This window comes from Sinohyriopsis cumingii, chromosome 13, assembly GCF_028554795.1.
Source record: "Sinohyriopsis cumingii isolate HCF-2022 chromosome 13, ASM2855479v2, whole genome shotgun sequence".
In the NCBI taxonomy this organism is placed as follows: domain Eukaryota; kingdom Metazoa; phylum Mollusca; class Bivalvia; order Unionida; family Unionidae; genus Sinohyriopsis; species Sinohyriopsis cumingii.
The window spans coordinates 12,990,076-13,003,001 of record NC_142973.1 but is presented as its reverse complement, the minus strand read 5'-3'; the positions used below and the strand labels follow the sequence as shown (position 1 = coordinate 13,003,001).

At 35.3% G+C, this 12,926-nt stretch overlaps 1 protein-coding gene across 4 annotated transcripts in view; it reads right to left on the bottom strand.

The window, feature by feature from the left end:
- Positions 1–12,926, bottom strand: part of LOC149784952 (signal peptide, CUB and EGF-like domain-containing protein 1) — a 297,834-nt gene that overhangs the window by 166,744 nt on the left and 118,164 nt on the right. The window contains exon 1 of one of the 4 annotated variants that reach the window (XM_089978607.1): positions 3,137–3,670. The exons of the other annotated variants lie outside the window; for them this stretch is intronic. Coding sequence (XP_089834733.1) covers positions 3,137–3,242 — 106 coding nt within the window. The 5' untranslated portion in view covers positions 3,243–3,670. Of the gene's footprint in view, positions 1–3,136; positions 3,671–12,926 lie in introns of those variants that run through there. 4 annotated transcript variants of the gene reach the window in all.

The following is a 12,926-nucleotide window of genomic DNA, read 5'->3' as shown; positions in this document are numbered from 1 at the left end:
TACCCCACCCCCCTCCGAACACACACACTGCAGCTATTAACATCTCCAGAATGATAATGAAAGGTTAGGAACTGCTTGTTTTATATCAGTCTAAAAGTACTTCTAAGGCACATTATTTACTTAAATGTGTGATTCCTAGGAGAGTTTATAGAAACTTTTCACTTCTGTCACTGACAACTAACATAGCATTTCTGTCTTTCCTTCCTAAAATTGATAACTTCCAAATCTCTTCTTGACATTCATGAAACATTGCAAAGGAATTTTGATTCTATCCTGATGCTATGGTGGTAAACAAAGATCAGAAGCATTGTAGGTTGCAAACAATTTGAAATCTTTCAAGAAATGCAGTCAGTCTTAACTCACAATGTAAATAATGCAGTGCTTTTTGCCGCAAAGTAGTCACTTTCTAAAAGCGTAATACCATTTTTAGTTTTATGCACAAAAAGTTTTCTTTTATACCATTTTACTACACAATGTCTAAATATGTGATATGTACACAACTTTTGACATAAACCATTTTCAGCCAAATTCTTAAGGTGGTAGGGTCCAGTTTCTGTAAATTGGCCCCTGGCGAATTTCTTAACGTAAGGCTATGGTGTGACTTCTTCAGCTATTATTGTTTACTATTTGAAGCTATGAATATATTTGTGAACTGGGTGTTTCGGGCCACAGGTGCTCGACGCGAGCTTGATGTTGAAAAAAAGCAACAATAATTTGAAGGAAAAAAAATCATAAAGAGTGACAAACATACCTTATAGTTCCCCCATGACCCGTTCTGACATAGGACCTTCTCTATCATAATATATAAGAGAGAAGGTACGTAACTTCCAAATACTTCGTTCCACCCTTGACCCTCGATTTCCTTATACTATTTACGTCTTTAACGGCACACGACCATACTATGACTTGTTTTACTCCTGAGATATTTTTCTATTTATCAAGCCATCATTGACTTTTCTGCGTTGTACAAACTGAAGTTGGCTAGCCTCCCATAGCAGTAAACACATGGGTTTGGAGCAAGCAGAAAATCTCAAAAACGGCTTGGATGACAATTATCTTCCGTTGCATTAGCCTGTTTAGTACACACTGTTTTGCAGAACTGTCATCTAGAAAAAGGGTTTGTGTTTGTACTGTGAGCATCACATAGTGTCAAAAATGACCTTCGGACATGAAAATTGCAAGTAGAAATTTGGGGTTGGGGTGCATAAACTTCTTCTGCTATGAACTGCCATTGACTTCTTAGGTCAAGTGGATAATATTCTTTTGCTTTGTTTTAATACAGGTATCCAAAAATATGGACCTTTTTAACCTCATTTGTGTACTTGACGTTTTATGATTTTTGTTTATATTAGGTCGCTGATTGCGGCATTACATTTGTACATAAAAACTGGCCCCTGCCCCCAAAACAGGACAGATAGAAGCTTATACACTTTTACGGCAGGCCTAAAAAACAGGGCTGGTAGAAGCTTGTACACTATTTTGAAAAGTTCTTTAAATTAGCGGCTTCAGCCAGCAGTTTTTGTTGCGTGTTATGGCGGTGTATACTGTAGAGAATTAATTAAACGATCTGATAGTGCTGCATTGTGTGAAAAAGTAGTCACGCAATCTTAGACGGTTGTATGGATTACAGAGCAACTGTAACAATTTTTAAAGCAAATGGGGGGTTGGGGGTGTGTGTTGGTTTACAGGCTCCGCGCCCCTTTCACAAAGCTGACTCCTAACAGAAATACAAATGTATGCCAACATTTAACTTGAGTACGCATGCATACTCATACACGGACGCGCAACATAAATGAGGACAAGCCCTTTCATCACCCCTAGCGCAGAGAAAAAACGTCACAAAGTGTAACATGAATGAAGATAACCCCTTTCATCACCCATAACACAGACTAAAAGCTTTACAAAACGTAACATGAATGACGATAACACTTGCATCACCAGTAGGACAGAGTGAATATGCTTGTTAACAATACAAAAAGAGCTGAAACTTCTGAAAAGGGTTGTTTATAAAAGTAGTAGGCGATGGAACATGGAGCTGTCTGAACAACGTATTATACGAAACATCATTCCTTTGGAATTAAACCTAACCACGTCCTTTCACCTTGGGAAATTTTTTTTATTCAGGTCTATGCCCCGTAACAATTTTGCTTTTCATTTGACCGTCCTTCTCGTTTATGTGTCACACCTGAATACGGAGGTTAACAGTAGTATACAGTCATCATATACATGCATACCATTGCGCGTCAATACCATGATTACGTCGGAATATCCGATAAAAATATGAAGGCAGCTTTTAACAATCTTGAATAATGTGAAACTACTTTTTAACCAATACTGGGCTACTTTTTTTTTCTTCGGCCTATAGACAATCTTGAACTGGCTTTAATTTTATGGATATCATTATTTGAAAACTTACTACATATATGTATGTATGTATGTATGCATGCATGTATGTCTCTGTATCTGTCTATATGTCTGTATGTATGTATGCATGTATGTATGTATGTATGTATGTATGTATGTATGTATGTATGTATGTATGTATGTGTGTGTGTATGTATGTATGTATGTATGTATGTATGTATGAATGTATGTATGTGTGTGTATATGTATGTATGTATGTATGTATGTATGTATGTATGTATGTATGTATGTATGTATGTATGTATGTGTGTGTGTGTGTATGTATGTATGTGTGTGTGTGTGTATGTATGTGTGTGTGTGTGTATGTATGTATGCATGCATGTATGTATGTGTGTGTGTGTGTGTGTGTGTGTGTGTACGGTAAAATATAAACGGAATGTTCTCGTTGAATATAATCGATCAAGCAATTTCTAATGTCTTTAAAGGTATATTGCCCACATGATTGCGTAAAATCTCGATTAAATATTGCAACAATGGACGTATTATTAGACATTGAACAAAGCTTCTTTTCTTTTGGTTTCATAATATACAAATACAAAGGAAAGAATAAAACTGTAAGAGTAGGGCTCAATCAATAAGAACGACATTAAGCAGTGAAAAATGCTGCGTGATACCTTACAAATAATTTGTAAATCAGTCACCAAGAAAACAGCCTAATGTAAGTTTTATGGATAATTATTCCAATTGTAAGCATATATTTATAAATACGTACCTGTCTTTTGTTTGGAATTGGACCTTGCCACGGTCGTAAGCGATGACCCCAGAAATAAAGCCAGTAAGTACAGATGCCTTGCTGCAGACAGCCGTCCGGAGTGCATTATGAGTGTAAATCAGAACTATTTCGAAAGAGTCACTAGAGCCTAGTTTCCGTAGCGTTGCTTATTGGCTACATGAATGTATTTTAATTTGGGTAATCCGCAACTACGTACAGTAGAACCAATACACTCTGCACAAGTTAATATCCTTGCAGATTTACACCACACATCCCAGGTCATTTCCAATAGGGTGTTAACGGTGCTATCACACGCAAATTACATCTGACAAAAATGCATAGCACTTTCTTTCCAATTTGATTGGCTGCATACACGAATTCAAGTCTTCCAGGGTTGAAATTTCGAATTTATTTACCATGTGGGTGTTATGTACTAATTCCGAATTTGCACAGTAATTTTTTTAACATCATCCCTCGATTAATTGTTTGCTTCAATATTAACCCGTCTTTTAGCGAGGCATATCAGACCGTATAATCTTACACATTAAACTTGTAGGTTTAGACACAGTTGCATCATGGATACATTTTTTTTTTGTACAGGTAATAAAATAGATGTATGATTACATTCACATGGCATTATCAGTGCAAAGCCAAATTGCGCTGGTCTACTGTATCCTAGAAGTCAATGAGGTTGTACGACTTTACCTTCCTTTTTCATAGGTAAGTCAGGAGATCGCACTTATTCTCTCTTCTTCCAGTTCATGAACCGAGTATGCCCGTAATAACGTCAACGTCAGCATACACGTGTTGAATTATAAAAGAAAACTGAAACACTTCGCCTTTCATAGTCATTTTCACATCGTCTTGAAAAGACCCCAATGTAAAATACCGATTCAGTTTGATACACAGGCCGATTATTGTTACTGTGATAATAAAATAAACTTGCTTGTACGAGATTTAAAAAAATAAATATCAAGTCGTGTTCAGCCATATTCTTACAAGATTAGTGCTGTCAGATAAGTTTTATCTAATATTAGTTTGTTAGAAGAAAAGAAAAAAGATAACAAAATTTAATAATATTCGAGATGAATGAGCGCTAAACAATGCTTATATGTATGTATGTATGTATGTATGTATGTATGTATGTATGTATGTATATATGTATGTATATATGTATGTATGTATGTATGTAGGTAGGTAGGTAGGTAAGTAGGTAGGTATGCATGTATTTATGTTATCAAAGGTAGCCCATATGCCAGAATGGTGTGATGTTTTTATGAATTATATATGTGTTGTAAGGGAGGTGGAATTACTTAAAACATATTTAAAATACGAATAAACATGCCTCTTTAAAAGACCATCGATGTCTTAAATTTCTTTTTCTTGAACCTGAACCTAAAAGATATATAATATTTGACTTAATGATTGTAGGTTGAATAATGAAAGAAAATAATGTGATTTACATGGTATAGACAACTTGAATTTCTTGTTGAGGCTTTATTTTAGCAGACATAATGCGGCAATCCATTCAGAATATACAAGTTGCAGTTAAGAAGCCTATTTTAAAATGGACGGCATTCGTTTAAACATGCATAAATTAAGTGGATGACGCCCGCAGTTAAGATTGCAGAGAGACAGAGAGAGTTTCCAAATATAAAAGAATAACAATATTCAGCCGCTTAAATATACCTGTGGTTAATTATGATTACTTGAACACCCTTATGACTTTCAGGACAATGAGTAACATTCATACCGTTACAGCTTGTACCTGCATGTCATGAGCGGTAGTTTGTATACAACTTTCAGACGAGAGATTTTATTTATAAAAGAAACTCAGTCTTGACATGATAAACGGAACACGCTGAAATCGTGTGTCGGGCAGTAAAAGACAGGTATACCACATGTCACATAAATGACCAAATACTAACTTATCTCCTACCAATTGACCCGAAAGAGTTAGATTTTATTTACTCCATAAATTACACTAAGAAGAGAACTCGAGGAGACGATTTTTTTCTTCAGGAAACAACCATCCCATTGAAAACAAATTAATGAATTCATTGATTATCACCACCGGCCTTTAGTAGAAAAATTGCCTTTATATATCCAAGATAAAACGGAATATTTCACCAAACATCGAAACTAACATTCCCGATAACGCTCCTTGTCACTCTGGGTGTTAATTCCCTATACACCAACACAAACAAGAAGAAGGTATCACAGCCTACAGTGAAGCATAGGATGGTGGGCCTGATCATTCCCCTACTACGTACTATTTGGACAAACATCTAACACGTTTTCAAGTTTAACATTCGTCTATTCAACAACCACAACTTCCTACAAATTAACGAATTGCAGTGGGCACTCTAATGGCACGTTCGTATAACAGTATTTTCATGCGAAGACTTCAACAAGGCCCCTAAAATGGATCGAAAAGAGCGACAATTTTAAAATATTTCTTTAATTCGCAAGTAAATTCCATACTACATCTAAATTTACGTCAAAGTCATTAAGCCGATGCAATTTGCTGGATATTCAGTTAACCCTATTGGAGGGCGACATAGCAACTGATCTGTATTCTAAACCAACTGACACTCACCAGTATCCACTCGCGACCAACTGCAACCCCAAGCACGTAATTAAAAAAAATAATAATAACAACTTACGGCCAGGGCTGGCCTTAAGCCGATTGGACCGATTGGGCCCCGCACTCACAGGGGCCCCGCGCGTTAGTAATTTTTTTAAAAAAAAGAATACATCTATAGAGTGAAAGTAATTTTAAAGCGATGGAAGAACATTAAGTTCAATATCATATAAAATTTGTTTGAAAGCTTATTTCCAAATCCGTGCTCACTGGGGTCCTCGCCAGAAATGATCTGAATCGTTTGGAACAAGCGCACATGCTCAGCTGAGGCTACCTTTAAAAGGAGACTCGAAGAATTCAAGGGGCACCTTAGACGCAGACGATAGAGAAGGAGCAACATCGTGAATGCTATGACCAAAAATATACATATGATGGAGGAGCCCTCATGAAATATAAAACCAAGAAAATCAACAAGCACGTCCCCGTCGTGGTTACTTTCAAGCCCAATGCCACGAACTTACAAACAGATCATTCGCAAGCACTGACACCAGATCGAATCCTCGAAACGTCTGAAAGGCATATTTCAAGAAGTTCTTATGTTCGCGAACCGTAGACCTAAAACTCTGAAGGACCATCTGGCACGTGTCAATGTAACTTCAAACGAGACCACAGATTCTGGCACATACTGCTGCAAAAACAAGCGTTGCCTAATTTGCAAACATACGCCAGAACAAACGTTGCCTAATTTGCAAACATATGCCAGAGACCAAATCGCTCAGAAGTTCGACGACAGCTTCGCTATCAATCAATACTTAGGATGTCGAACTCATAATGTAATCTATCCACTAACATGCAAGATATGTGCCTGTCATTATGTGCCTGGGTGGAGTGATACATAATGAACCCGTTGAGACGAAACTGGATACTACAAGTACGGGGATTTCGGCCAAAATGAAATAATCTAACTTTACCGATGCATCCTTATCATAATTATAACAAGAGATCACTTTATCAGACGTAACCAATTTGCGATATTTACCCAAGTACATATTCCGTAACTCTTTACATGTTTTATTATTATTATTATTATTATTATTATTATTCCTTCGTTCCTTCATTCATTCGCTTCACCATTCTCTTGACATATTTACTTTATTACGTGCATGCATAACTTTATTGGGATATAATTTATGCTGTAAATCTTTTAGAATGCGGTAAATGTTTGCCACACATGGCTTCCGTCCTTTGTCCACAGACTGGAATTAGCTCAAACATTTTGGTTTCCTTTGCGACAGGAATGATAATCCCTTCTTTGATTTGTATTTAGTAACTTTGTTAGGCTCACAACAAGATAAAATAGACATGTAGTTTATCCATTTTAGTGCCCTTTTTCAACTATTTCTTCTTTCTTTTTTACCTGCACGTACTAAGTAATCCTCTTGCCCTTTGACTAAGCGGGAATCTCTCAAAAAGGGATGGAATCTATTTGGGAAGGTAGTAATATAAGCGTAGTCAGTATCCATTTTAACTTTCCTTACAGTCACTCTGGGTTCCTATGAAACAGATCAAGGCGTATTATACAAGATCCAATTTAATTACCTACCTATTACTGTATATCTTGTGTTTGTGAGGAGTCAAATTCCTTAAAACACAATTTGCAAATGACATTAAACTACATTGGAGGACATATAAAGAGACACAATTACAATTATCAATTAATTCAGTAGATGTCCTTGTTACATTAGTATGTGTGCACGATACTCAATAGGGCATGATCATGGTTTTTGTTTGATATAGATAGGAAGTCAGCATTCTGTGATTCTCGAATCTTGAACATCTAGAACTTGATACGAAGAATGCACACTCATGCCGATAATCCAAGCCTACCTTATGCAGGTGTGAACTTTGAACAAAAGCCATGTGAGAATTCAAAAATAACAATGTTTAATTTATTTTATTTATTTAAACGAAGAAATTGTGTTTGAATATTTGATTAGTGACAATTTACAAATGATAATTGTGGATGTGCTTCATGCTATATTCTCAGCAACTTCGCGTAATGTTTGTGACTTCTTCTGTCTTCATATTTAATTGTCGATCACTGTTCAATCAAACTTAATTAGAACTCTGACCTTACATAGGTACACTTGGTTGGCAGCAAGATTCATATGGGGATTGTACACTAGCTACAAGGGAACTTTAAAAAATGCTCGGGAACCAGCAGTCTCTGGATGCAAAAATAAAGTTAATGATAAATTAGACCGAGAAGAAATCGTGGTAGTAAAGACAACTCTTGCTTTGTGCTTGCTTACAGGAGGAAATGTTGTTCAATTCCCGCAAACTATTTAAGATTTATCTGTCGATTATTTTGGAGAAGTGTACCCACTTTCTTCTTCAGGAACTGCAAATAAAAACAGTGTACTACCTTAAAATCAAGCAATACGTATATCATAGATAATGAGTTCTCCCATGAGGAGATGAAATCAGTTGTCAAAACCATAATATAAAGCTTGGGGAATCTCAAGGAATAGATTTTATCCAAACGATCATGTGCGATGCAGAGGAGGGAGATTGATTTCTTCCAGTGCTATTCAATTCTATTTTTAAAATGCAGGCTATTTCCGGAAGTTAGACCATGTGATTAATCGTCCTAATCTTTAAAGGCTAGTGACAAAAACATAGATCATCTTAGCAGCTGCAGAGCTTTAACATTTATTATTATTTTGTACACGATCCTTGAAAAAAAACCAATGTCTAAGAGAACCACACGTTTGTTGATGCTGAATACAAATGAACAAGACAGCTGGATGAACCAGCTTTTCTCGATATAAAGAAAACATAGGACACCATTTAGTTTTAAGGTTCGTAGAAAAAGCTCGTGAATTTTGGAACATCCGGGGAACTTATCTCGCCTTAAAGGAATCATATCAAAATATCAAAAGCATGGTCTTAATTGATGGTTTCCATTCTAGGCATTTTTATGACCGTCAAGATCTACGACAAGGTGGATCGGTATCTACTTCTCTATTTTACTCTTCATCAACGTTATCTTAAATGAGTTGGAAAAGTCGAACTTAGGTACACATCAAGCAACCATGCTGATACCGGTGGCCTTTCTCGTCTAGACAGATCTGTCTTTAAAGAACTGTCGATTTAACGAACTTGTAATGCCTTCAAGCGTCAGTTCAAGAGTACCGTAGCTAAAAGCAGAGTAATAGTTATTTTGACCAGAAGACAACAACAACAAAAAACAAAAAAAAAAAAACAACAAAAAAAACTACAACAAACAAACAAACAAGCATAAACAATTTAATAGTACCTGGACACTACTTGCTATATCCAAATCAGCAGAGCTTATATGTATACCAACAACTTCATCAATGAAATGTTCAGCGAAAAATAGAAGAAGCCTGTTGCAAGGGATGTAAGTCATGTGTGTTTTAGTGGTAGACGGAGTCTAAATTTCTTAAATGTAACTAATACAGGACAGCCGTTCTGAATTCGATCCTGTTTCGATGTGAATCGAGATTTAATCCGGCTTCATAAGATTTTCGTAACCTTTAACTTTTGCAAAATATGCAAAACTAGCTACAAACTTTTAAATTAAAACGCGATCGGCAATGGTTGGAAGCTTGTTGGGGGTAACTGGAATAGTTGCAAAGATCGCGAAAAGACATGATGCTTTGTCATAAAACTTTGTCATCTCCCTAAAAGACAATAATACATATTTTCCTTTCGGATATAGTATACTTTAATATCAAACACGTCTTCAAAATAGACTGGATTTATCTTAGGTATTTACAAAATACTGGAGAAATATGACTTGCTCCAATTTCTATAAAATTATGTGCAGCCTGGGGCGTATTAACCATTAAGCAGACTAAACACGTGCTTAGGACACCAGGGCCAAAGGGGGCACCACAAAGTTGAGAAAAGGGTGAAAAGAAAAAAAAACGAATGAAGATTTGTAAAATAATTGATAAAACTAGTGCAAATTGATCATCATGTTCTGTTTCTTGATCATGGTGCACCCTAGGGTTATCTCCCCAGGTGTGCGTGGAAAGGAGGGGGGCACCAAGATTTATCAGTGCTTAGGGCACCAGTGATCCTTAATTCGCCCCTGTGTGCAGCCGAAAAATATTTCCCTAGAAAAGGCAAAGGAAATATACGAAAGCTATTTCTCTGTGACTGTTAAATTCTAAACTGTTAAGTTGAATGACAACAAATTCCAGAAATTTCGGCATGTATACTGTTCACTGGAACTTTGCATACATCGGCAGATGCCTAACACTATTTATGAACTTGTGCTTGCATGGGCGTCAGTTATTCTTGAAAGTATGAACTCGCTTACAAAGTGAATACCATGATAATGTTTACATATTCACCACCAGAGTGAATGTTATTATATTGCTTGCACATCCACTGCCAGAGTGAATACTATGTTACTGCTCACACATTGACTGCCAGAAAGAATATCATGACATTGCTTACACACTCATTGCCATAGTGAATATTATGTTATTGTTCACACAATCACTGCCAGAGTGAATACCATGATATTGCTTTATACATTCACTGACAGCGAATACTATGCTAATGTTCACACAGTCACTGCCAGAGTGAATACCATGATATTGCTTTAAACATTCACTGACAGCGAATACTATGCTAATGTTCACACAGTCACTGCCACAGTGAATACCATGATATTGTTCACATATTCACTGCCAGAGTTAATACCATTATATTGCTTACACATTCACTGCCAAAGTGAACACCATGTTATTGTTCACATATTCAATGCTAGGGTAAATACCATGATATTGTTCACACAATCACTGCCAGAAAAATTACATGGTATTGTTTACACATTCGTGTCTCATTGTGTGTTACATAACATGTGAGAGGCCAGCTTCGGCTGTATGTAATAAACACATTTCATATCGAACTTGGATTTGTTTTACATTTCGTACCTGATGATGATTTCATATGTCTTTTAGGAGTAGAACATTTATTTAAGAAATGGAATCTGATGATTCCAGCATATGGTAGGTTCATTTCATCATTAGCAATATCCATCGGATCTGTAATTCATCAATACTTTAAATTAACATCCAAAAGTATATATTTCATATAGGTAAAACAGACTATTATACACCTTTAAGAGACCTCTAATCTAAACATTAGATCGTTATTGCTATGGACATTGTAACGCAAATAACTGCTCGAATAACGTGCATTTCATTACAATGCAGTAATATATCAGTGCGTTTCATTTAAAATGCAGTAATATGTCAGTGCTTTTCATTAACAATGCAGTAATATATCAGTACGTTTAAATTAAAATGCAGTAATATATCAGTGCGTTTAATTTAAAATGCAGTGATATGTCAGTTCATTTAATTTAAAATGCAGTGATATGTCAGTGCATTTCATTTACAATGTAGTAATATGTCAGTGCATTTCATTTAAAATGTAGTAATATGTCAGTGTATTTCATTTACAATGTAGTAATATGTCAGTGCATTGCATTTACAATGTAGTAATATGTTAGTGCATTTAATTTAGAATGTAGTAATATGTCAGTGCGTTTCATTTATAATGTAGCAATATGTCAGTGCATTTCATTTACAATGTAGTAATATGTCAGTGCATTTCATTTAAAATGTAGTAATATGTCAGTGTATTTCATTTACAATGTATGAATATAGCATTGTAATTCATTTACGCTGTCGGAGAATTTCATCTACAATGTAGGAATATGTCAGTAATTTCATTTACAATGTAGTAATATGTTAGTGCGTTTTATTTAGAATGTAGTAATATGTCAGTGCATTTCATTTACAATGTAGTAATATGTCAGTGCATTTCATTTACAATATATCAATATGTCAGTGCATTTAATTTAGAATGTAGTAATATGTCAGTGCATTTCATTTACAATGTAGTAATATGTCAGTGGATTTCATTTACAATGTAGTAATATGTCAGTGCTTTTCATTTACAATGTAGTAATCTGTCAGTGTACAATGTAGTAATCTGTCAGTGCATTTCATTTCGAATGTAGTAATATGTCAGTTCTTAAACTGGGGTATGGAAGGTGCTAATGCGATATCGTATTTCATATAATTTAATTTTGACATTCACATTGTTAGTATGTTAGTTGATACAGATCTATTACCATTACGATTTCGCCTGTGTCTGGCATAACCTTAAAAAGACAATTATGATTCATGATATAACCTTTGCTTTTGACCTTTTCGACACACACACACACACACACACACACACACACACACGAGTGTCAAAAGTTTGACAAACTATGACATATCGACTTGGAGTCGAGTCGAACGATTCCTCTCTCATTCACACTATCTGCCCATTTGCTGTGACTACCTCCAGTGTTTTATATGCATGATGCAAAGAAAAAGGGAGAAAAATGTAAATTTTTCCTGGTGGTTAGGATAAACTACAATTCCCGAAACTGTACACAATTATGAAAGTTTGATAAATATGATATAGAAGGAAAAATAATAATACGTCTTTTCTGGCTCTTTAAGCACAAAGCTCCAATTTAGGTTAGAAGTTTATATATTCTAACTTCATAGCTTTTCGTAAGGCATTGTTGGAGTTATACAACTTTTATCATTTATTTTATAATTTCTTCAGTGTGTTCTTGTCTTCTCTGTTCAGGATTAGCTTAAACATGTTAGATGCATGTGTGTATATAGTACCTTATTTAGACACATTTGTGTTTAAAGTACCATATTTAGATACATTATTGTGTTTATAGTACCATATTGATATATATTTTTAGTATATAGTACTGTATTTAGATACATTTACGCATATAGTACCGTATTTAGATACATTTGTGCATGTATTACCGTATCTGTTTCGGATGTTTGAGCTTGACTTAAATTTTCACAGTAAAATATCGCCACAATCCATAATTATAATACACTAGCTATACTGGGCTGGACCCCTTTTCAAATTGGTGGAAACCTTACTCTCACCCTTTATCTTAAGATTAAACAATTGTATTGCCATAATATTTTCTTGCCATGCTATTTTATTGCCATACAAATGAAACAAAATGTGTTGGACAAACATTCCCAAATTTCGATAGCGTTCTTTACATTCTTATGTTACATGTTTAGGCTCAAATAAACAGTTAAGCAAGAAAGATTAAAAACAACCAGCTTT